Source organism: Furipterus horrens, unplaced genomic scaffold (assembly GCF_987537825.1).
Source record: "Furipterus horrens unplaced genomic scaffold, mFurHor1.1.pri manual_scaffold_11, whole genome shotgun sequence".
NCBI lineage: Eukaryota > Metazoa > Chordata > Mammalia > Chiroptera > Furipteridae > Furipterus > Furipterus horrens.
The window spans coordinates 91,370,937-91,394,098 of NW_028327181.1; the positions used below are offsets into that span (position 1 = coordinate 91,370,937).

The 23,162-nt window shown below is 48.7% G+C and overlaps 1 protein-coding gene across 2 annotated transcripts in view; it reads right to left on the reverse strand.

The window, feature by feature from the left end:
- PRKCA (protein kinase C alpha) overlaps nucleotides 1–23,162 on the reverse strand; it is a 343,109-nt gene that overhangs the window by 62,865 nt on the left and 257,082 nt on the right. For both annotated transcript variants that reach the window (XM_090292657.1, XM_090292656.1), the window contains exons 6-8: nucleotides 3,927–4,083; nucleotides 2,746–2,880; nucleotides 2,414–2,510 (exon numbers count right to left, since the gene is read on the reverse strand). In XM_090292657.1, the coding sequence (XP_090148783.1) occupies nucleotides 2,414–2,510; nucleotides 2,746–2,880; nucleotides 3,927–4,083 (389 nt within the window). The remainder of the gene's footprint in view (nucleotides 1–2,413; nucleotides 2,511–2,745; nucleotides 2,881–3,926; nucleotides 4,084–23,162) is intronic.

Consider the following 23,162-nt stretch of genomic DNA (forward strand, 5'->3'; position numbering starts at 1 on the left):
GGAAACTCTGACCTTTATAAAAAGCTGGACTCATTGCCCAGAAAAACAGGAAGGTTACTCACGAGGAAGCTATGGAAATGAAACATTAGAAGTGGGCTAATATTTCTCCATCAGCAAACTCAGTCTCGGACATCGCCCCGAGTGGCATCATCACGATGCCCCAACACTGTCCCTCTCTCAAATGTGTCCTGTCCCAGAGGTTCCCGACCTTGTGACTGCCAATGACCTACATTACGGTGTGGCATTCATAAGGTTCTTTTTTAGCTCCTTGGGTCTCTCCCCTGACTGGGGCACCTGAGTGATGTTGGCACCCAATGTTCCCAAACTCTCTCTAGAAGCACTCATCCCTCATTGGGGACAGGGATCCTGACCTCAGCTGTGGGGTGGAGGTGGCAGTAGGCAATCAAACAGTGGAAGAAAAAAGCAAATAGGAAAAGGGCTATGCCTGGTGTAGGTACTTCAAGCTATCCCAAACCCTAACTTTCATCCCTGTATGCCTCTTTGGAAAGAACTATTATATATTCCCATTTCTTGTTCTCCTCTGTATATTACAAATATTTTATTTTTTATTTTTAGAGAGAGGGGAAGGGACAGAGAAAGAGAGGGAGAGAAACATCGATGTGAGAGAGAAGCATTGACTGGCTACCTCTTGTACGCGCCCTGACTGGGGACCGAACCTGTGACCCAGGCATGCTCCCTGACTGGGAATTGTACTGGCAACCTATCTCCCAACTAACTGTGCCATACAGGTCAGGGCTCCTCCTATATTTTTTGAGAGCAGAGATTGAAAGATGGTTCCCACTGGCTGAATCCTACCTGTGTCTAAAGCAATAGTTGTGTGTTTGACCTACCCAGAGTTTAAGTTTTTGGGTGTTTTTAAAGACTTTGTTTATTTATTTCTAGAGAAGAGGGGAAGGGAGGGAGAGAGGCAGAGAAACATCCATGTGTGGTTGCCTCTCATATGCCCCCAACTGGGGACCTGGCCCGCCACCCAGGCATGTGCCCTGACTGGGAATCAAACTGGTAACCCTTTGGTTTGTAGGCTGGCACTCACCAGCCAGGGTGAGCTTAAGTTTTCCTTGGCTGCTAATATTAAGAGAAATCAGAATATGTCATGTAAAAATATGGGTTTTTGGCTTCTCTTGCAGAACTGGAAGATAGGGCAGCAGCAGACCCTCAGCTGTGCGTGGCAGAAATCCTCATTGCCCAATAGCAGTGGCTACTACCTTCAAACAATGCCTGCCCTCACCAGCTCACCCCAGTCCCCACCACAACCTATTGTCTTATCAGCCCGGAGACCAGCTATTAGTTGCCATTTATGTATATTACCTGTGACTCATTTCACCCATTTATGCTCCTGAGGGCATCTAGGCTCACAGCCCCTGCCCTTAAGTATTTGCCATTAATATCCACTTTAACCAAATACAGTATATAACAAAACACTGGAAATTTTTATGTTTTACCTCCCTTGGAACTCCTCCTATCTGGATATGACCTATATACTTCTTTGGGACAAAATTTTATTTGGGAGAAGGAAACAACGGAAGGAGGAAAATGAGACCAGCATCCCCTTGTGTCCATATCTCCATCACCGTTCAGTAGCTACCTGCATGTGTGTGTCCTTCAGTCGGCAGGGGAATTTCAGGGGATCCTAATAAGCCTGAGGAAGGGAATGATTCAGAGGAATTGGCCAGTTCCATAGACTGAATCGGCTGTTATGTTTCCCTCAAAAAGCCAAAATGCTTTGATTAGAGAAACAGAACAAAATGGAAGGTTGTGGCCTGGAACCAAAGGCAGGTGCTCAGAGAAAAGAATGGCCATTAAAAGCTGAGAAGTTTGTTAAGTGCAGAGAAGTAGGGATAGAGAGGAGAAAGAAGAGAGAAATGAAGAGGAGAGAGGGGGAACAGAAAAAGGAAGTCGACAGAAGACAAAGGAACCTGGGACAGAAGGAAAATATGGAGACCCACAGAAAGAAAAGAAAGAGCTGGTCTTTTCTAAAAATCTAGAGCAAAAATTAAGACGCTAGCACAGTAAATCGATTACACCCAAACAGACACCAAAGTTAAGGCCAAAACAACCTCCTGCCGTTTGGAGGAGTGGAGCCTTTCCTTCCAATGACAATATTGCACTCAGAACCCTGCCCATCTCCCCAGGATGTGCAAATCAATTTCTTATGCCGAAATCAACCGTGTCCTTTTCTGGGACATTTCCATTCTCTAAATGGTAATAGACACAGAATGTCAACGGCTTGCAAAGAAAGGTGGTTAGGTAACATTTATGGTTTTAAACAAAGAAAAAGATCAACATTGAGATGACTTTCCTCCTTTCAGCAGGGTGACCACAGACGTCTGGCTCTGCCTGAAGGCAGCTTTCTCAGGGAAAGGGGTCCCAGTGATTTTGTGGGTACCCTTACCTCGAATTTCTGCCTGAGTTCCATGTTTCCTTCTTCATCCCCTTCTGGAATGGGTACGTTGTAGTACTCACCTTCTTCTTGGTTGAGCAACTTGTACCTTTCAGAGACGGAGAGAGAGGAGTCAAAGTCCCAGGTTCAGCGACCCTCCTCCTTCAACCTCTAGCCCAGCTGTTCCTGATAGGCATCTCCCGGGGAGATGACAGCCAGGTAACTACACAGTCAACGGTCATTTTAGACTCAGACTGGCTTGTTTCCAAATCTCTAAATGCTCTAACGTTCTGAGATTACTCGCCCTTGGCTGACATAGACGCAACAGCCTGGGGCTTCCTTACCATCCACAGGCCGGCATCTTCATCAGCTCTGAAACGCCAAAGGAGAGGGATCCCATGAAGTCGTTCCTTGTCGTCCGATCCCAGTCCCAGATTTCTATGGACAGCCGTCGGTCTTTATCTGAAGGTTTTAATTTGCTACAAACAAATACACACACACACAGAGTCATCTTGATCATGGTTTCCCCATGCTCATAATCTGAATTTGAGATTAAAAAAAAAAAGCGTATTCAGTTCTCTTCCTGTGACTCCCCATTGTCAACAAAGTACCAGCCTCCTGGCAACCAATGCTCTAGACCAGGGGCTAGCAAACTATGACCCCTGGGCCAACTCTGGCCCCCTGCTTGTTTTTGTAAATAAAGCTTTATTGGAACACAGCCATAGCCATTTGTTTACATATTGTCTATGGCTGCTTGGAGTCTAGAACAGCAGAATTGTGTACCTGTAACAGAGACTATTAGGTATAAAATACTTATCATCTGGCCCTTTACAGAGCAAGGCTTGCTGGTCTCTATTCTACACGACTGAGATCTCATTTCCTGGTTGTCCACCAATAAGTGGCTCCCTGTTGCTCTAGTTTACAAAGAAGGCCACTTGTTTGTGCTCAGCTACAGTCAGTGCTGCCTCACCCCTGACTTATTTACACCAGTCCTTCCTCCCATTACCCCCTTCCTTCTTTCCTTTCTACCATCTCTATCTCTGAAATCCTGTATTCCTTCAAGGACCACTTTAAATGCCACCTCCTCCAAGAAGTCTTCCTTGCTTAAGGGTAAGAATGACCTTCCCATTTCAGTGGCAACAGCAGTGTCTATGTTATTCATTTATTCCATGTTTTAAAAATTATTCAAATTCCTACCTTATATCATCCCTTAACCCTCAAAAGAGGGTTCAGCAAGAGGCGTTTTAATGTCATCTGTAACGTAAGAGAATATTTTTTTTGTACAGAGTAGATACTGATAATAATTTGGGGCCGGCATTATATAATTCTTGGCAAACCAAGTTGCTGTCCATCAAACAGGAGTGCCAACAGCTGTCTCCCTAGCAGTAGTCTGAGGAAGTCATAAGAATGAAGCAATGTTTAGAGACATTTATAACAAGTCCACCTCAATATCGCTAACGACGAGGCAGGCAGTTTTGTGGTGGGTAGGGAGGGCACTTGATCAAGAAGAGAAGATAAAACTTACAACGTGAAGGACTCGTTCCACTGGGGGTTTAGCGTGGAGCGGATAGTTTTGGTTTTTTGTTTGCTCTCATTCTTGGGATCAGGAATAAGTTTCAGCTTCACGTAAGGATCTGAAAGTCCATTTGGATCCATGGGGATGAGATTTTTTGCATCTTGCACTGCGAAGGGAGAAGGGAGAAAGATGAAATGTCAGCACAGAGCTGAATGGGAGACACGGTAAGATGGTGTGTAAGGGGAGAGGAGGTGGGGTCAAAGCCTCTGGCCCCCAACACCTAGAAAAACGAATAGGGGCGCATTTCTAGAGGCACAGGATTGTGGGGAGAACGCAAGGAAATCATGTGCTATGTGCTTGGACAAGGGAGGAGGGAAAGAAGGATTCCGGGATGTGAGTGCCCACTCTGCCCAGGGCACAGTGTTTCAGACTCATGTCCCCTGCCCACAATTTCAAAAGCTTTGATGAGGGAGGTGGTCGCCAGGGGACCTGGCTGCCTGAGAATTCCCCAAAACTCAGGCAGAAGGTTTCTAATGCAATGCAGAAGGACTAGTCCCTTAAGACAGCAACTCAAGGGTCACAAAAGATTTAAAATGTGAGCATAAAAATAAAGCTCCCCGCAAGGAATGGAGATGAGCCAAAGGTCTCTCTCCAATTAAGCCCTGGGATGAGAATCAGATTTTTTCCAAAGGTGGAAAAAGCCCTGAATGTCTAACACTGAGGCTGCATTCCAGATGAGCTCAGAAGGGCCATCCGGGCTGCCAGGAGTTGGGCTGGTTGAGGAATAATCTGGGGTGTGGCTTTGTCATCTTCAATTTATAGCGCTGACAGCCAGTGCACAGACACATCATTTAAGGCAGATCTCTTCTGAACGGTGATGAGTCAAGATCGCAACAGGATGTAAAGCTGCAGGCTTCCTACAGAGACATTATCATCAATGCGGAAAATTTAAAGAAGTTATCATCCAAATGTTAACGAAATAAGCAGCAGGTCCAAATTTCAATTTCTTAACTGCATGCAGAACGGCATGCCGGGATACCTGAATCAGGATGGGGAGCAATGCACTTGGGGGTCCCATCTGCTCAGAATGTGGGCTCTGGGGCCAGGCTGCCTGCGTTTGAATTCTGGTTTATAGGTTCATACATACAAAGTGCTTAGAACAGTGTAATAGGCACACATAAAAGCCCAGTAATGATTATGATCATTGTTAATACATGTTCCTGGCACAGAACACAACCCGAAAGGATGTTCAGAAACTGGACAGATAGCTTATGAACTGGCAAGCCAACGCCAGGGAGAACAATACGATGCGGAAATTTTCTAACGTGGCTGCAGCTGCGTGCTGCCAGCAATGTCTTACGCTAAGTAGCGGTGTCGGGGTGTGTCACTCAGAGGAGCAGGTATGGGAAGCTGGGAGAGAGAAGCTGGGAGAGAGAAAGAGGAGCAAACGTGAGGAAGTGGAGGAGAAAAAGGGCTAGAGGCAGGAGAGATAGAGAAGAGACAACGTAATGGCAGTATGGGGTCAGACGCTGCCCCCTACAGGTGCCGCTGGTGCGTCTCCACCCCCTCCGCACGCCAGAAGCGCCTGGGATGTGTCAGTGAGTCCTGACTGATGTCTGCTTCAGTCCCCCCACCCCCACCCAAGCATCTGATTTAACTGGTCTGGGCTGAGCCCGGCCATTAGCCTCTAGTAATCTTCCCAGGTGAGTATTATGTGAAGTCACTCAATGCACCTGGCAGTCGTTCCCCAAGTGTGTCCCTGGACGGGCATCATCGGTGCCATTTGAGGACTCAGACCAATCTATTCACTTTTTAACGCTCAACATTTAAAAACTGGTCACTCAAAAGTGGTCACTGTGGTAAATGAAAAACCAAGATTGTCTGCCATGAATAGAAAGTAACCATAAAAGTAAATACAACAACCCAACGGTGTTCCTTATTTCCAGCTGACACAGGTGCTGGAGACCTGCTCTTAGTTATTACCAGGGGGAAATGAACAAGGCTTAGACTGTTCAGAATATTCTAGCCCCGCTGAGTCTTTTTCTACATGAAAAGAAAATTGAAAAGGAAATAACTTTCTTACCATGTAATTTAATACTTTTTAATATCTGTTCAGTAACTTCAGAAATCATCTCAAGTATGATCAAAAGTCATAGCCCATTGGTGGCCCTGCCCCACATAGGGGAAGTATTTTTTTTGGGGGGGGCAGGGGATGCCAATTCTGAGACAGTGAGGGCGTGGGGGCATTTCAGTCTAGGAGCGCCAGGAGGTCCGAGAACTGATCCAGCATAGGCCCCATGGCTCCTTTCTTGTCTCTCATTTTCCAAAAGAACCAAACTGCTTTGACCCATGGAATTAAGATAGAAACAAAACAAATCCAACCAACCAACCAACCAACCAACCAACAAAAAAAAAACCCACAAAAAATTCAAGCTACTTAGATAAATAAACTATTGTGAATGAGACTTTTTTGGGACGAGAGGGTAAAGCTCTATTGTGCCAACCCAAGTTCTGAAGGCAGATGGTCTCTAAACGCAGCAGCAGAGAAGGACTCATCTGCCTCGCTCACTCGGTGGCCACAGCCCTGACTGTGCTCCGGGGTCCATGCACAGGGCTGGGCCCCACGGGGCAGGCAGCCGGGTGGGCAGGCAGGCGGGGAGGACGCTCGCCCGTGCCTCTCAGCAGCTCTGCTGCCTCGGTGGGGACACATTTGTGGGAGGGACGAGTACGTCTGGCCGTGGAATGTACTGTTTCAGAATGAAAGTCTGTTCTGTGGTCCCAGGACTTCAGTAGAAATACAGAACGTGAATTATCTCCCCATCTTTTGGCTTGAGGTGCCTGTTTTGAAGTGACGGCTATCAAGCCCGGCATTGAGAAAAAGCAGTTACTTCACTTCCTGACAATGTAACAAAATCCACTCAAAGAAGGTCATGAAGACTGACAAACCCCTCTGTGGAGCTGCAGCGACAGCTGACAGGTGGCGAGGTTGCCCCAGAACACAGGAGTTTTGACAGTGTTCAGGCAGGTGGCTGTCTCTCCATGAGCTCACACGGCTGTACCCCACTTCTCTGTTTGTTTACCTGTGAAATAGGAACCATGACAGGGCTCATCCCACAGGTCTGTGGTGAAGGCTGAATGAGTTCATACCCGGGAAGCATTGAGAAGAGGACCTGGAGCGAATGGAGTGTTACAGGGGCATTTGCTATTATTACTACCGGTCATGTCTGTGCAGGTCTGCTGTCTTTATTGTCACTGTTGTCACCACCGCCGCCACCATCACCCAGTCTCCTGTCTGATCCAGGAGGCAGGGCTGTTCCCTCAGGGTAAAGAACCTAGTATATTAAAAAATAGTTCCTACAGTACCAGAATTTCCAGACCTCAGGGCTAGGCTGGAGTTCAACAGCCAGCTCTTAGTTGTTCCAAAATTAGCTTGGGATTAAAAAAAAAAAGAAGCAAAAAAAGAAAAATTAGTGCAACCCTTGGTCCATTCAGAATGATCCAGAGGGTCTCAGGATCTAGAGAATATACACAGCATAAATGATGATAAACCCCTGTGAGCTCACCACCTAAAATAAAAGCCAGGTTAAGGCCAACACCAATGACCTCACCTTGTGTCTTCCCCCATCCCACTTCCCTGGCTCCCCGTGGACGGTGAACCTCACTCTGAGGCTGCCGTAGGGCCCTCTGGCTGGGCACAGAGCAGCGGAGGCACTGAAGGATTCATCCATGATGCACAAACGCAGCGCTTTGCTGAGGTCACAGCTGCAGGCTGCCTTTGTGTGCAATGGCCCACAGTCACCCTGCCCATCACAGAGTTTGCCTGCATGGGGACATTGTCTGGTGAAGCATAAAAATCAGGTGCCTCCAAATTCAAGGACAGCCTGGCTCTTCAAATGATCTGTCTTGCTTTAGAAAATAATTCTCTATTTCCTGTGCCTTTTTCCTTCCTCTAAGAGCACCTTTGTTCACGGTTTCTGTCTAAACTCAACAACAAGACAAAGGCTCAAAACAGGGGCTTGCTGCAGAAGCCAGGGCTGTTTGCTGTGCACGGACCCAGGGACCCCTCCCAACTCCCTCCTTGCTCGACAGCAAAAGCAAGAGTAAGCAAGATTCTAGAAGGCTACCCCACCTCGTGCGAAAGCAAAAAGTATGTTTCCTGACACTCCAGACCTGCCCCCTTCCCAAAAAAATTGAATGCAGAAGTGCTGGGAAGTCAGCAAGTGCAGACCATGGGTGGGGCTTCAGTGTCTGTGTGGAAAGGACCCGGTGTTGCTTAACATCAGGGAACAGAGTGACGGAGGCTTCCCAACGCCACGAACCATGTCTGAGCAAAGTCAGAGAATTAATTTTGATAATAACTGTTAGACAGCCATAACACCCTCTTTCAAATAACTTGAGACTCATATGCTAATTTCTTATAAAAATACATTCGCATTCGAATACACATTTACGGTAATGCCTGAGAGCCGTTCGCGGGAAGGCAGAGATGGGGGTGCCCGCGTGATTTCCCACTCTCCGCTGAGCAAGGCTGAGCTGAACCACGTGGCAGAGGGGCTGCGGCCGGGTCCCTCACCCTCTAGGAAGCTAATGAACATGGTGGTGGTGATGGTGACGGTGGGGATGGTGAGGGACAGCATTCCTGGAGAGATTACACTGCGTGGGAGGCACTGTTGTAAGTTCTTCACAATAGTGCGGGAGGTGCTATTCCCAAGTCCATTGGCAGACGGAGGCTTTCTGAGGCAGAGAGAGGTGTTATTACCTGCTCACCACACAGAGGTAATGGGTAGTGAAACCATGGTGAGCATTGTGATTGTATAAGACCCCGCTTTTTGCTTGTTTTTGGATCAAAATGGCTTGAGCAAGTCTTGTTCTGGGCAGTAAAGTTGGCCTCAGCTAGGAGGGGTGGGGGAAGTCTGCCCAGGAGAAGGGGGAGCTGTACGGAGGGGAGATGGCAGACCCCCTTCCCCCACCGTGAACTTGCCCCTGGAGTGAGCTGTGTTGCAGAGGGAGGTGGTGAGGAAGGCCAAGTGGGTGCAACCCTATTTCTGTTTGGGTGCTGTCAGTGTAGTTAGCTAAACACCTGATTCAATGGGGTGAGTGCAGATCTTGGGGCGCAGAGTCTAAAATCACTGAGCACCCTGGGGTGTTTCGGTCACTAAGTGGTCTCTATAGCTGGGCCTCTGGAACATGCTGACATCTGCCTGAGAACCGACAGGTTAGTGCCTGACTCAAGTGAGGCCACGGTGTCACAGGGCACAGGGCCCCAGAGGATCAGTGGCCATAACACCAGAGGCCCCAGGGCAGGCTCCGCCCCCTCACACTCAGGAATGGGTCCTTGAGCTCACACTCTGTCTCCGTCTCTCTCATCTCCTTGTTGAAGACACTCATTCTAGGACAAACGGCAGACCCCGAGAGAACAGAGGATTGCATAGGGGTAAAGCGAGCTGGGTGCATTGGCCCTATGGGGAGAGAGTCTTCAGATCACAAAACATATTGAAACCGGGGAAGACGACATTCCACAAAATCGCACGACTATATCCCAAACAATTCCAAAGACTGTTCATTTTCCCCACAACCATGCTCAAAATATCAGCCGTGTGCATGCTGTGAGAAACCACTGCTTGGAGCTGGGTATTGTTTTTCTGTTAAAAAGCATTCTCTAGCCCCACATGGGAGTGGACCTTAATGGAGCGGGGGAAAGATCTGGGTTCCACAAATGTCTGTCCTCTGCCGAATCAATGCCTGCTGGCTGGGGCAGGCTTCTCCATCGCTAAGTAGGGGGCGCTGAACAATGTCCTGCCTCCGCTGGGATACTGGGACACACCTCCAACTTTTCAAATAAGGTCACATTTACAGATTCCAGGGAGGAGGACCGATATTTTTGGGTGGCCATTATTCAGCCTACTACGGGTACCGGTGAGGGGTCTCATTTTGAAAATAATCTGGAATTAGTGGTGATGGTTGCAGAGTCTTGTGACTGTGCTGAAAACCACTAGACTGTACACATGAAAAAGATGAATGTTATGGTGGGTGAATTATATCTCAACAGGTACGTTTATTGACAGGTATCTGTGTGCCTGACCATACCCGCTCACTTAATCTTCCTAACGTGTCCTGTGAGATTCACTCAGACGCCCACTTTCGGGACGGGAACTGAGGCACAGAGATGTTAACTAGCTCAAGGCCAGGCATTTAGGAAGGGATGGCGTTAAGAGTACAACTGAGGCCTGACTCTGGGGTCTGAGCATTAACCTCCACTTGGTCCTCTGCGTTCAGGCACAGCTGTTAGTACAGAACAGCGGTAGCAAACTTGCTCTAGAAAGGACCAGATTGGACATACTTTAGGCTCTGCAGGTCTGCAAGTTCTCAAGTCTACTTGCAGAGTTAAAGAAGCCAGAGACAATGCTGTGTTCCAATAAAGCTTTATTTAAAAAGACACAAGCAGTGGGCCAGATCTGGCCCTTGGGCCATGCTTGAGTGATCCCTGACATAGGTTCCACCTCCCACACTGAATAGTTTGAGGTGTAACTGACAGGGGAGAGGAGCCTCTACTTCCTCCTTAGGACTCTGCTTCCTTCAGGTTTCTTCTGCTTTGATCTGAGCCTCCAGAACTCTGACCTTGTCCTAAGGCATCGGGGGAGTCCTGGCTGGGGTTGAGGAGAGAGGGTATGTCTTCTGCGAGGAAGTGGAACCCACTCGTGTCCTTTGTGGTCCTCTCCTGTCTCACCAGAACCTTTGGAGGCTGACATCGTGGGCGTGTACCTTGTTTCTTTTCCCCACTAGGCTGTATTAGGCTGCTGTACGAAGCCCCTGCTCCTAGACAAACCTGATTTGCAGCCTCAGCCATCTGGCCACACCTGCTGCAGTCTGCCAACCCCACCTCCTTCCACAGCTCGGCCCCACCCAGAGCCCAAGTGCAAACTGGGAGCAGGATAAGGCATCAATGAGGCTATTGTTTAATTATGCAATGCATTGCTTTGGAAATGGGGACTGAAAGGGGTGTGTCCCAGCAGCGCTGGGAAGCCGAAATGCTGGCCTGTCAGAGGAGAGCGGGCAGGGGAGCGCCCGTCTGCCTCCTGGTTAACCTAGCTGCGAGTCACTGAGCCCAGGGCTGGTCCCGCTGAGGAAGCCACCCTCCTAGGCCGAGGCAGCATTTCAAGTGGCCAGTAGGCTGGATCAGACAGAAAATGGGTAAAAACTTTTGCCGACCCCCTCACACCCACCCCGAGCTATTAATCATGTAGAAACGCAGCCACACCACAAAGTTCTCATGTTTCCTCTAGATTACACTTTCCCCGGTCCCATTACTAGGAAGAACGCCCTGTCCTCAAAGTCTGTTTTCGCCTTGCTTTAGGCCTCCTCTGATGACGCTCCAAGGGAGAAGCTGTGCGTAGAAGCTGCCAGTTCCCTCACGTCGCTGCAAGCCAGTTCTGCACCGGGCGCAAGAAGCCAGCCCCCAAATGTTGATAAGGAAACTAGTGGCCTGACAGATTGCTTCCGGAACAGGATTTACCGGACGCCCTTCACGCGAGATGTTTCGGGGGTGATCAAGCTGTCTAGCCATGTGCAAGGTTCTGGGATTAGGGGGTCTGAGCTGGAGCCTCACAAACCATCAGAGACACAGGCACCGGCAAAGGTGGGCATGTCACCGGTGATGGCAGACAAGTTGGCACGGGACCCTGTGAAGCACCAGAACCGGTGAGGCCACAGGCCATCAGGCTGGCGGCATAGGTCACCACAGAAGAAGGGCACTGGGCAGGTCCCAGCTGGCCCACGGGAGCTGACACAGACGTACAGCTCCCAAATCACATTCCTAATGCACACGGGTTTTAACCCCGGTGACAGGTCCATCCCCAAAATATTCAGACAGATTCTTTATTCTCTGTAAGCCATCCACCCCTTTAACACAACACTACAGTTTCTGTGTACCCTGGCTGGTTTGGCTCAGTGGATTGAGCGTCGGCCTGCGAGCTAAGTGTCGCTGGTTCGATCTTCCAGTCAGGGCACATCAGAGAAGGAAAACTCTGACTCCAAAAAACCTCCGCTGCCTTGCGGCATACCTCTTCAGGGGAAAGGCTAAGGGAGTAAACCCTGACAGAAAATCCGGAGCCGGAGTCCCTAAGGCGGTTTGACGTTGTAGTCAACACCGGCAACTCCTGCGGCGCACCTGAAGCCAAGCTGTATTGACTTCGTCTTTCCCTTGGACCCTTCAGCTGCAGACCCTCCATATCACCCTGCCCAGGCTCTGTAGCTTCAGCTTCACTTCAACACGGGAGGAGACAGATACCGTGTCACTCCCGAGTCGGACTGCACAGCCATTCTCGGCGGTGCAGATGGACTCTTAAGAAGCTACACCATCGTCTCTCGAGACGGACGGCTGCCGACGACGATGACGACAGTTTCTGTGACAATGGGAGGGCATTCACGGGCCCCGGGTGAGGACCTCTGCTGCGTGCCATAAAAGCTCGGCTCTCCGAGGACTGAGAACACACTTTCAGAACCTGTGAGCAAAGAAACATTCCTCTAGATGACTCCTGCTGTGGCTGAGGATGCGAAGAGGCCTGGGAGCTGGGAGAGGTCCTGGCAGCGGGGATGAACACCTGGCTGTAAGGAAGGTGGCCCGTCCCTGGCAGCGCGGGACGTTCTCCATCTGCCTGAACATGGGTACATGTTAAGAGGGTGCCCATTAGTGGCAGAGCTCAGTTTGGTAAAATTAACACCGAAGTGCTGTTGGTTCAGTGAGAGATGCCTGTGAACTCACCAGGCTGATTCGACAGACCTGTTTTGCTAGGAGAAACAAAAAGTCACATCCTTCTCTCCCCAACAAATTAGAACTGAGAGGTTTTCAGTCGCAGCTGAGTGACTCAGTATTTTTGAGGCTCCCGATGATAGACATGAGGCCAACAGCCTGTGTTCTCTATGATTTTCTTTAACAATTTTATCTACATTTTAGGGACGCTTCATCCTCTGGCTCACATTCACCTAGGACATGGAGGAATACCTTAGGAGCTGGCATTGATTCTGACTGGTTGATTGTTAAGTATGCTAAATACTTAATTGTACCCAACCTATCACATTTACTATTATAAAGACCCATTCCTCGCCAACGAGGCTAGAGCTTATTTTGAACCCATACTGCCTAGCCCAGCACCTTGGCATGCACTCAGTAATTGCCTGCTAAATACACAAATCTCCAGGCCACCCTGTCCTGTGCTTCTGGGTTCATGCTGCCCATCGCTGGGCCAGCTAGAGCACACCCTCCACCCAGCTCAGTACCCCTAGCCCTTACTTTGACATAAGACCCATCCATCTTTTCTGACCTTCCATCTACTGCCTGCCCAGCCCACCAGAGTTTCATCTCTGCAGATTGACAGCAGCTTGAGGAGAGCAGGGGCCGCATCATATCCTACACCCTCTCCCCGCCAGGGTCGGCACAAGGTAAGGCAAAACCCCTGAGTGTCCAATGGATTCTTGTTTGGCTGAAAAGCTAAAGCAGACTTTTGGGAAAGCGTGCCAACGTTTCATCTTTTGGTTGCAGTACAGAAAGTGTCCATTTGGGGGGGACCTTGGACAAGGAAAAACGTCACAGGCCCGCGTAATGGAGAATAAAGGCAGGTCCAAAAGGGGTCATGCACTTTATTAGACCACGTTCCATACTTTGGGACAACATTACTATGTAGAAGTTCTCAAGATTTCAAGAATAAAACGCCAAGATGTCATCAACAACAAGGAACATTTTTTTTCTTTTACAGTTAGTGGAAAGTAAACATTTCCATTAAAGTTCCATAACCCTGATGTTCTGAAAGGAGATTGAATCTGGTTGTGAGAGAAATAATAGTTTCTAGGGATTGAGAGATTGGTATGATTCTCTATAAACAACATAGAAAGACTTTAAGAAATATTTTTCTTATTATAAGACTAATGGATATACTTATTATACAAAAATCTAAATACATAAAGTGCAAAGGAGAAAATTAAAATCACCTATACTTCTGCTGGAAGAGAGAACTACTGTTAAATATTGGTGTACTCTCTGCTGGTCTCTTTGCTCTGCACATATCTAGCTTAAAATATTTATTTTTTTATAGAGTTTATATCTGTGAACACAGTTTTAGAGCCTGTCTTTCTCACATAACAAGGCATGCTATGCAAACATTTCAAATGCCTAACATTCCATTATCCAGCTAAGCGATAATTGATTTAATCAAATGCCTACTGGGGGCCATTTACGTAGTTTAAAGTTCTTCACCTTCATAAATAACACAGCAACTGATCATCCTCATGCATAAATAAACAGTCACCTGAATTCCTTTTTTCCCCTCAGGGCACGTTCTCAGCAGTGGATCCAAGGGCACACAATCATTGGAGACTCTTGACATGTATTGGCAAACAATTCCCTCAAACACTGTATCGAAGTCTTATCAAGGGTGTGGTGAGAAAAGTAAAAAATAACATTGTAATTCTGGTTCCTTTGATTATCTTTGAGGTTTAACTCTTTTTTTTTTTAATGTGGTTATTTGGCCACCTATCTTTCTTTGACTTACTGCCTCTTCAAGTTTCCTACAGGGTGTCTGTGAAAGAATTGTCTTACTGGCTCAGGAGAGCTCTCCAGGGGTAAATGAATGATAAAAGGCCTTTGCCACATTTGCTGCAAAATGCACTAAGATGTCATTCATCATGCTTCTAGAAACACAGAGACTTAAGTTTTTATACAATTAACCTTGTCAAACATTTAAACAATTTCCTCCATTTCTTTTAAATGTAGAGAACTCCTTGCCCTTTCGGAGGTTGATTTTTTTTGTTTCTTTTTTTTTATATTTAACTTTTAAATCCATTTGAAATTAATTTTGGTGTACAGTGTGAAGCAAGATCAAATTTCTTTCTTTCTTCCAAATGTTCAGACAACTTTCCCCAACAACATTTGAGGAGTGAGCCCTGTCTTTTCCCCTGGACCACGTGGCTTCTGCTAGTTTACTTTAGGCCATCTATTTTAACAGAGGCAACCTTGAACTAATTCCTACAACAAGCCTATGCTCCCAATTGTTCTAGATTTTCAACTGGTTTTGAAATACAGCCTCTTCTATCCAGGTTGCATAGTTTCCTGAATCAGGGAAATTCCACTCAGCTGCTTTTTTTCTGTTCACCTAATAAAATCTGTGTGTGTGTGTGTGTGTGTGTGTGTGTGTAAACTCTATTTGCCTTTCCTCTCTACGTGTTTGCTTAAATGGCCTCCTGTTTTTGTTTTATGGAGATGGCATATGCTTGCATTCTATAGAAGTTTACGTGGAGTTTTCTTGAATATTCTTCTGGGGTCTGTTTTCGCTCAGTAATCCATTTTCAAACGTGCTCTCCATCATGATACTCCCTCCCCTTTATTCCTCAGTGTGTGTATGTGCATTTCAATGAGCCAGATTACGTGTACGTTTTCTTTCTTTACTCGTTTTCAAATGAAGGCGGCTATATCCGGATTTGGTGAGCGCCTCAGGACGCTCCCTTTGGATGCGCGTCGGCTCTGTCCACTGTCCACTGTCCGCTCAGCTCCTGGTGAACTTTCCCCCGAGATCACTGGGGCGGATGTGCCCGGCTCCTTGGTCCAGGATCACCGTGTCGTTGTGGGGCCAGGCGGGAGCACATCCACCTCTCAGTGCGCGGTGATCGCACACGGTGGCACGGCATCGTTCGGAGCCCCGCCGACCCCATGGAGGTTCTTCCTCCCTTCATACCTGTCCGCCGCCCTTCGTACCTGGGCTTATAACGCTCAGGGCACACGGCACTCAGACCAGCCCTTTCCCACGGCCAGTCCTTTTGTTCTTCCTCTGGAAATGACCCCGTGTGGAATGATGAGAGAGAACAGCACTTTGGCCCCCCGAAGTTGGAGACCCTCTGCAGTAGAGGGAGACCCCCCAGGTTTTCTGGCCAGTGAAGACTCTGTTTCTCTGAGGCACAGAGAATCTTCCTGCTTTCTTTCAGGAGTACAGGGGTTTGCTCCACTGATAATTGTTTTCTTAATGCAGACCCATGTAGGCTAACAGATATTTCTGTAAGATGGCAGCGAGGGGTTTGTCTGTCTCAATCGTCGGTTTGTCTTTTCCTATAGGTCGTCTTAACTTTTCAGAAGGGCATGCAAGAGGCTGCAGGTCAGAGGTTTCCAGTTGGTTACCTTAATTCAATGTTGAAATCTATTGATTTCTTAAGTAGCTCTTGGGATCCCACTGTTTCTAGAAAGCCTGGTTCATTGGAAGATGGATAATCCCTCTTGACCACTCTTGGTTTGAATCTAAGCTGCCTACTGTCACTTCTCATTGCAAAGAGCCTACCTGCGCCTTCTTACTGTCCCCTCGTCACTGGCTGGGTAGCTTTGCAATGTGCTTGCCCTGGTGTGGTCTGTCCTTTAAAGGTCAAGGCTGCCTGTTAAACTCAATTCCACATCATCTCAGCGGTCATTTCACCTCCAGCCCTGAGGTCACTAAACCCTCAGCTACTCCAGACAGGTGAGAGGGATGGGGAGTGCACTGGGCAAGGGGCATGGACCTCCAGCCCGCTCCGCCCTCCACTCACTTTCTTGGGCTATCTCCAGTGAACCCGGTGACCCGTTGAGAAAGCAATGGGGCTGGTTGGACTAGGAAATCTCTAAGCTGCCTTCTGCTTTGATTACAAGCTGCCTGAGAATTGGTAGCATATGCTTACACCTTTGTTTTCAGGGATACATCGCTTTTGTCCAAAGCTGTATGTTCCTAGTCTGGGTACTAGGTAGTTAAAGGTCCTTTACATTGTCCTTCATCCTGGAAATCACGGGGGTCACGGGAGGCCTTGGAGAAGACGACAGCTGTGGCTGGTCTCCCTCAAGGATGTAGATACAAAATCCTGCGTATAATTTTGGAGGCCTCCCTGATGCCAGGCCGCTAGGGATGGGCTGGGGCTCTATCTGCAGAACCAAAGCTCCGAACCTGCTGTAAGACAACCATGGCTCCTCTACGACGTGGGGTTACATCATACAAAGTCCAGGCTCTGTCAGCATCGGGTCAGAGCAGAGCTTTGCCAAGTCCCCCAAAGACAGGAGCTCCCCAGACGTGTAGGACCAGCCTGTGTCTGACATAAACATATTCAGATAAGAGAGAGAAGGGAGAGGCACCTTGGCACACACCAGGACGGCTTTTGGGAGACAGGCCCAAGGAGAAGCGTCTGAATGTTTAACTTAAGCGTCTCTGGTCCCAGAAGCACAGCTGCCCCCGGCTTGAGAGAAATGTTAGGTCGTAGCCGGATTCCATTACACATTTAGCTGACCCTCTTGTTCCAGGCCACAAGCCGTTTGGGGCTTCTGCCCAACGTATTGACCTAGACATTCTGGCTGTGTAATTGGTATTGTCCCCTCCCCCACCCCAGCCGACAGAGCGTTTCCTTTCTTGGAAGGACAAGATGATACCAGAGATGAATCCCCAGTGAGCACTGGAACTTGGTCCAGATGACTCGTCTCCATGGTCCCTGGCTTCACATCAAGAGGGGCTGAGCTTGAGTAACCAGGGAGGGGAGGGGTGGACAAGATGCCTCCTGCCCCTCCCTCACCCGCCCCCTTGGTCTGATTGCTTCCCCTTCATCCGTGCTTAAAATAGACTGAGCTGAACTGAAAATAACCAGGGGATATTAAATTAAACTTAATCAGACCTGGCTCTGGGGCCGTTGCTAATAAAATCATAACCATTCACATCAGCGTAGCAGACAAAGACAAAAATGTTTATTGCTTCTTTTTTTTAATTGGTTCTTTATTTCTTTTCCTCTAAAGTAGCTGAATCCTTAAGAGACAAAGCCCAAGGAAACCAATCTGCTTCTATCACCTTTATGGATGGGATTAAATGTAGGAACCTTGAGGCTGGTCACCCCAGGAACTTGTCCTTGCGAGCTCACCCAAGGGAGCCCCGTGCATGACGCCCGGTTGGCTGGTGAGAGCCCACAGGCTCCATCAGTCGGCAGGAAAGGGATCAACTGTCCCACCCAGGGCTGTTCCCACCACCTACAGGGCCATGACTCTCCCATTCATTCTTGGTCACCAAAACGGGGCTCAGAGCTGATTCTCTGAGGGCCACGCCTATCGTGGCTATTGGGGGTTCATGTGAACGAGAGGCTGTATTTGTCTTTGGAACACGATGGTCCTTGGAGAGAGAGTGGAAATTATAATAAGCCACCCTCAGCCTTTCTATTGCCCTACCACTGCAGTCTTTAATCTGAGACTACAAAGCTGAAGATAAACATTAATTAAACTTATAATATCAAGGCTCAGATATTTTTACCTGGCAAAGCCTCTTACCACCTCAAACCACAGTCAAAAAGAAAAGAACAAAAACAAAAACAAAACCTGAGCCTTCTCATTCACTCCTAGTTCTTTGGCTGGCTGGGACCGTCTGTCAACATGACACCTCGGACCCGCATGAGGGCACACGGGCATCAGACCTAGTGCAGGACTATATTACTCCTGGAGCGACAAGACTGGGGACTGGATCTGGGATGGAAGACGTGTAGTCCAGTGAAGCCACCCAGGTGCTTGTGGAGAGAGGCTGGGAATCCAGGGGCACTGCTAGCAGGCTGACCACTGGTTTCTCCTCGCAGCTGGAGTTTCTCATGAAAGCCCAGCTCCCGGGGCCAAGCATGCAAACAGCCTGCAGACGAAGCTGCCCGGGGAGAGCCGTGGCGGCCGAAGGGCTCCCACTGCAGGCCCCAGTCACACCACGAGGCCCTTTCCAGCGTCACTTGCTCTGCGTTCTCACTGAGGCCCCATTCAGAGACCTCTGCTTCCTGTGGGTTCTGCCATCACTAACCCTCCACATCAACAGCATTTACACTTACAACCCCAGGCGCTGCTTTACAGCTTCTGGACAGGAAGAGGAAATTAATGGGCTGGGTGGCCGAATTGGGCACATTTCGCTGAATCAGAACTGTTTCTTTATCCTTGGCTGTTTCTGGAAACTGGCCAGGCCAGGGCTATGTTCCTTTGTTCAAAAGGGGCTTATGAGTCATATCCAACGTTTGCACAGAAGCTCAGACTCTAGCACTGCTCTTTAGTCATTTCATGGACGTGCAACGTGATTGAAGGAAAAAGGCCCCAAAGCAAAAGGCGGGAGCCTGGCTCCAGTCCCTACTCCCAAAGCACTTTCTGTACCACCCTGGCAAATGGCTTACGGTTTCGGCATTACCTGTTCGTTTGTCTGCTTAGCACCATCCCTGTTCCTGTGACTGTCCTCCTCCTACCTTCACCTGTCCTCTCTGAAGACCTTGTCCTTCGGCCACAGTTGATTAGTCTAGGGGTAGCACATGACCCAAAGGGAGCCAATGACTCCTTCCCTGGGACTTTGGACTTGCTCCTGACACAGCAGGAGAGGTGCTGCAGAGCCGGCTGTGGCCACGCTGTCTGCCCTGCAGGGGAGCCCCGACTTGGAATGAAAAGACGAGCCAGCAGTGCGGAGAAAGGCGGTGAGGTGAGATACGGGAGCCAGTCCCTGCTCTTGGCTATTTCTACAGTTCCACAGCATCCACCTTTGAGTTCCGTAAGATACCCCAGATTTCTTTAATTCTCACCCCAGGATATGTTTATTGATTTGTGTGTGCGTGCGCGTACGCGCGTGTGTGTGTGTGTGAGAGACAGACAGACACTTGGATGTGAGAGAGACATTAATGTGAAAGCAACATTGATCAGTTGCCTCCTGTATGAGCCCCAACCAGGAACTGAACCCGCAATCTTTTGGTGCACGGGATGATGCTCCAACCAACTGAGCCACCCAGCCAGGTCCCCCAGATTTCTTTTGGTAACTCTTCTAAGAGTTTGGTTTTGTCCTTTACAACCCAAGCCCCCTACCTAGTAGTCACATTCCTTCTCAAAGCCTTGGTTTTGACGCAGGTAAAGTATGGGGGTTGGATTATAGCAATGGTTTTCCAGCTCAGGTCTACAATCTTCCCTTGGGTCACCGAGGAGGAGGAGGAAGGTGGGTAGCACATCCTCTCCCCTTTAACGGGAATATCACTCCAAATAAGTTGTCACTTGATGGCACTTGCGATCCAACCTTGTTTGAAAATCACGAGTGCTCACCCACTTGCAGAGTTCCCGGAGTCTCCGTGTCTCCTGTCAGTCCAAGGGGGCCCTGCTGATCAGCACTGATTAGCCTCCTCTCTGAAACGACTCCCATGGCAACAAAATGCTAGAGTGGGAGGGAACCTTGAAGTTCAAGGGACTGAATTTGCAGACGAGGAAACGGAAACAGAGAGAGGTTAAGTGATGAGGCCAAGGCTGGCGGCAAGTTAGAATCTTTGAGGTTAATGTTCTGAGCTTCATGTGCAACTGACCCACTCCTAAGAGGCTCCTCCAACCTGGAAGTGCTGATTCCACAGTGGGCTCCCGGGTGGTGCCTGGCAGGCAGCAGAGTGAAGGAAAAACAAGTGAAATCTGGCCACAGGCTTTCCTGAGCGTGGCTTAGGTCCCACTGTGGTCCTATGTCAGAAACAAGTCAGGACAGACAGAGGTGACGTGTCAATAAAGTGATACGCTTCGACTCACTGAACTCTGTAATATCAATGTGACTGAGACACACGTGACGCTAGTCACAGAGTAACAGTCCCTAATGCTTCCTGAGCATTCGTTAGCTGTAGAGCCGGGAGTCAAATCCAGTCTATGTGATGCCAAAGCTAAGGCCACCGTTTCCTCTAAAACCAGATCCCTTAACCATCTGCTACACATAAGCCCCCCACACCCTTTCTTCATGGCGTGTTGGTCACTAAGTGTGCTGAGGGTTTTTCTTCCGAAATAGACTGGCATCCTTCAGAAGCCAGGAATTCTGAGGATAACAGAGTCCCTGCTCTCCTGAGGTGGGGGTTGGGGTGGGGTGCAGACTGAAATCAGCTCAGGGCCATCCAGAGCAGTTCGGAATCAGTCAGAAGCCCTGCGGCTGTGTGGTGCAGTTTATGATGTGGGGTGCACACACGCTTTCCTCTCTGGCCGTGTGGGCAGGTGTTTACCCACAGGGGACCTTCTGCGGGTATAACCAAGGCAGCTGATCAGCTGAGTGGCAGGAGAGCCAAAGCAACATGCCCTCCCCCGTGCCCTGCACCCCCACTCCCAGCAGTGGCTAGCTACAGGCAGAGTGACTTAACAGAGGGGGAGAGATGCCAGCGGTATTTTCCAGAACAAGAGCCCTCCTCTGCCCGCTTCCCTGCTGGGTGCTCAGCGAAGCAGGCATCTCTCTTGATTGCATCCCTGCCTCCCGCGGGTCTGTGCTGGGGAAGCGGCACTTCCCCTCCTGTACCGCGCCCCCACCTGGAGGCTTGGATAGGAGTCTGCCTTGCACCTGTTCTCGCCTCATTATTCTAGGGAGAAGAAGGCCTGCCTCGGTGCTAGAAGGAACCCTGAATGTCTTTAATTAACCATAGACCTTGCATTAATTACCAAATGGGTGGGAAAGTACAACCACTGTTCTTCTCAGTCCAGAACGTCCCCCCGTGGGCAGGCCCCTCTGCAGGTGGCCGCTCCCCACTCCTTTCCAAGGAGGGTATTTTAGAACCACCCCCGGAGCTAACTCGCCGCCTGCACTCTCTCCAAGGGAAAACGCCTAGAAGCTGAGTCGAACAGAGTCTGAGGTCTCTCTGCACCATTTTGATGCCCACAGCCAGGTCACATGTATACACATTAGCTGGAGATGGCTGTACAAAGCATTTGATAAACAGAAGTTTGGGGGGTATCAGAACAGCTCAGTGTTGGAGGCGACCATAGGACAGCGCCTGCACCTGCTAGCTCTTCGGTGGCCCACTCTCACCCACCCTTGAAGATGAAATGCATCAGGGAGGAAACGTATCTGCACTTATTTGGGGACGTTTTCTATTAGTGAACCAAATGATTCACAAACCCTGGATGTTCAAGTCTGACCTGCTCTTCATTTCCATTGCCATCTTCAGCCCTTTAGCATCTCCTCACCCATCAAAGGGTTAAAAGAAAGTTTCCACAGAAGGGATTAAAAAACAAAAAAACACAAGCAAATATCATTTGCAAGCTTTTAAGAGATTCTTCACTTGGCTAAATGCATTTATTTTCCAGAAGAAGATCAAGTTCTTTGCAATAATTTCATGGCAATTAATCTTGTGCTTAAATGATAATCCTATAATTAGAAGCAATTAAAATCCTGCACAAGAATGACCTGCTCAGTCAATGTCAGTGTCCCTATATGCTAATGGGGTAATCTTGAAAGAGGCCCCAGAAACAATTTGTTTTTCCTCATCCCAGGGATGCAGGCATTCAAAGTCTATCTTAAGAATGCTTCTTTATGGCAGAAGTCACGGAAGTCAAAGTGGAAGGAAGACTGAGGCCCCTGTAAAGAATCCATGGGCTTGAGATCATCTTAAGCAGGTGAAAGAGAAGCCATGTCACTTGCAACTTGCATACCCAGGCCATTTAAGACAAAGGCAAACATGCGTTAAGGAAAAGGCGCTGGCGACTCTTTGCCCCTCGCCCCAGTCTCGCTGCCTCCCACGAACGCTCAGTGACTAAGCACCCAGGGTGGAAAGCTATGTTGGCATCACTGCGCAGAGAACCGCACAGGAATAACAACCCGTAGGAGGGCCCATGGCTAGTTGGTACACATCTGACGTTTAGCTCTGCCAAAGATAGGTCAGGACAAGGCACTGCAGTCAGGAGGCAAATAATGAAGCGTCTCTTTGAGAAGACGCAACCTCTTTCTGGGCTGTGTTTCTCTAAAAGACCCCGGAAGTCACGTGGTTTCGTGAATTAGGCTAAAACAGGATCATTTACACTTGATGCAGATACAGGGCCAATATGGGAAGAGTTACTTGGATTGGGGGTATAGGAGCACAGTATAAAGCTGAGTGATTTTCTTAGATTGAGCCTACTGGGTACTCCCATTATCTTCATCGTCATCATCTGCTCAACCAACATATATCAGGCACAGATTCAAGACACTGGGTGGGGTTCAGGAGATAAGTCACCGTCCCTGACCTCCAAGGGCTAACAGCTTGGTAGAGGGAAATCAACATCCGAATGAACACGCCAGTGAAATCGCATTCTAAGTGTTATGAAGAGCATGGGGAGAGAGTGGTCAATTTTAGGCAAGGTAGAAAATGTTAAGAGAGGCTTCACAAAGGCAACTGGGACAGAGTGTTAAAAAGACGGTCCCAAGGGAGCGGGGGAGGGGCTTGGGGAACAGCATGCGCACAGATGAGGTGGTGGGAAGCAGCCTGCCCACCACACACAGCAGA